General features: G+C 43.5%; 1 protein-coding gene across 1 annotated transcript in view; it reads right to left on the bottom strand.

The window, feature by feature from the left end:
* The window catches only part of LOC107726521 (DENN domain-containing protein 2D-like), a gene marked incomplete at its 5' end in the record, with an annotated part of 17,266 nt that overhangs the window by 12,358 nt on the left and 2,499 nt on the right, over positions 1-2,409 (bottom strand). The window contains 5 exons of the mRNA XM_016536139.1: positions 117-198; positions 1,005-1,055; positions 1,158-1,329; positions 1,812-1,960; positions 2,026-2,166. Coding sequence (XP_016391625.1) covers positions 117-198; positions 1,005-1,055; positions 1,158-1,329; positions 1,812-1,960; positions 2,026-2,166 — 595 coding nt within the window. The remainder of the gene's footprint in view (positions 1-116; positions 199-1,004; positions 1,056-1,157; positions 1,330-1,811; positions 1,961-2,025; positions 2,167-2,409) is intronic.

Here is a 2,409-nt window from a genome sequence, read left to right as displayed (position 1 = left end):
ATTTTTATCCCCTTAATTTTCATGAACTGATATTGAATCGAGATCGAAATCCAAGCTGAACTTAAAAGTCCCTGTGTCACAGGAAGTGGTTAGCGCGGGAATCAGACTGAACTCACAGGCGTGGTGTTTGCGCGCAGACAGCCGCGACAGCAGCTCCTCCTTCAGTTTAGCCGGCAGCAGCGACTCCTCGTCTCCCATCTGAAATCACATCATCATTAAGGGGAACTCGGGATTACGTAATCAAATTAAGTACCTTTGATAAGATTATATTACATTTTAAAATGCTCGTAATCAGATTACAGTTACTTTTTATGGATTGCATGATTACATATTATTCACACAGTGTCAGTAAATTATTCATGATTATTTTTTTCTTGTTTAATTATCCTCTCTAAAATCCTACTGTGTGTCATACCATTTCTATTTTTAGTGTTTAAATGTGTGAGTGAGTGAGTGAGTGAGTGAGTGTGTGTGTGTGTGTGTGAGTGAGTGAGTGAGTGAGTGAGTGTGAGTGTGAGTGTGTGTGTGTGTGAGTGTGTGTGTGTGTGAGTGTCTGTGAGTGTGAGTGTGTGTGTCTGTGAGTGTGAGTGTGTGTGTGTGTGTGTATGTGCGTGTGAGTGTGTGTGTCTGTGAGTGTGAGTGTGTGTGTGTGTGTGTATGTGCGTGTGAGTGTGTGTGTCTGTGAGTGTGAGTGTGTGTGTGTGTGTGTATGTGCGTGTGAGTGTGTGTGTCTGTGAGTGTGAGTGTGTGTGTGTGTGTGTATGTGCGTGTGAGTGTGTGTGTCTGTGAGTGTGAGTGTGTGTGTGTGTGTGTATGTGCGTGTGAGTGTGTGTGTCTGTGAGTGTGAGTGTGTGTGTGTGTGTGTATGTGCGTGTGAGTGTGTGTGTCTGTGAGTGTGAGTGTGTGTGTGTGTGTGTATGTGCGTGTGAGTGTGTGTGTCTGTGAGTGTGAGTGTGTGTGTGTGTGTATGTGAGTGTGAGTGTGTGTGTGAGAGAGAGACTCACTCTGGTAATGAATTTAGTTTCTGCTCCAGGCGACAGATCAACAATCATCAGCTGAGAGACACAAACACAGAATCATCAACATGTTCAGTAAACATTTAATTCATTGTTAATAACACTCATATTCAGACTGTAGGGTGTGAGTGTGTGACTGACGTCGCTGTGGTCCGTCAGCTGCTCCAGCAGGTTCTTCTGGACCCCCAGCAGGTACGGTGTCGGCGCGGCGCACACGTCGATCAGAACCGTAGGAACGATTGATATGAACGTGTGCTGCCACACGAATGGATACAGCAGAGCAGCTACAGCGTGAAGAACCTGCGACAGAGTGCTGAGCACACACACACACACAGACACACACACATTAAATATTGATTATTATAAGTATAAATATTATAATGAATAATTATTAAAAGGAACTATAAAAACTGATAATTTCTTTAAAACATATTTTTGTGCTTTTAAGTTTGATTGTTTTTCTTATTATTTCTAAATACTACACATTCAATATTCTGTAATATATATTAAATAGTACATATTCAACTATATTTTTAAACTATTATATTTTAACATATTCTATTATGAAATAATATAAAAATGTTTTCCACTTTAAGTATTCCTTTTAATCATTAAAAAATATTTTAAATATATATGAAATGTTACATATTCAATTCTTTTATTTTTTAAAGTTTAGTATTTTAAACATTCTAATATGCATATGTGATGTTCAATAACGATGAATGATTATGCCTAGTATAAATGTGAATAAACGCCCCCCTCTGAAGTGCAGTAAATCTGCGCTGCGCTGCTCACCTGAGCTCCTCAGAGATGAAGATGATTTGTCGCTCCATGACGGTGGCGGCGAACACCATCAGCACCTCGTCATCGTTCAGGCAGCGGAAGAGCGTGCGGAAGTCAACGTGTTCGAGCCAGGACTCGGCCGGCCGTGTCAGACTGATGATCTGAGATCAGAGGTGTTATCAGATCTGAGTCGTTAGCGTTCACACAGAATGAGAGCGACACACACCTCTGTGCCGACGTCCGGGATGAAGCTGCTGATGCTGACGGTGTTTCCGGGCGAGGGCAGCGGCGCCTCCCGCAGGCTCTGCATGAACGGATAGATCATGGCTTTAGAGATCTGCCGCCGCTTCTCCACCTCGTCGAAGATCTGCACAAACACACACAGGAGTCAGCGCTGAGGAGTGTGTGTGTGTGTGTGTGTGTGTGTGTGTGTGTGAGAGAGTAAGAGTGTGTGTGAGAGTGTGCACAAGAGTGTGCACGCAAGAGTGCGTGAGAGTGAGTGTGTGTAAGGGCGTAAGAGTGTGTGTGAGAGTGTGTGTGAGCATGCACGAGTGTGCACACAAGAGTGCGTGAGAGTGAGTGTGTGTAAGGGCGTAAGAGTGTGTGTGAG

This window comes from Sinocyclocheilus rhinocerous, unplaced genomic scaffold, assembly GCF_001515625.1.
Source record: "Sinocyclocheilus rhinocerous isolate Xijiao unplaced genomic scaffold, SAMN03320098_v1.1 scaffold5720, whole genome shotgun sequence".
Lineage (NCBI taxonomy): Eukaryota > Metazoa > Chordata > Actinopteri > Cypriniformes > Cyprinidae > Sinocyclocheilus > Sinocyclocheilus rhinocerous.
Note: the sequence above shows the minus strand (reverse complement) of the source record. Positions and strands in the feature narration are given on the sequence as shown.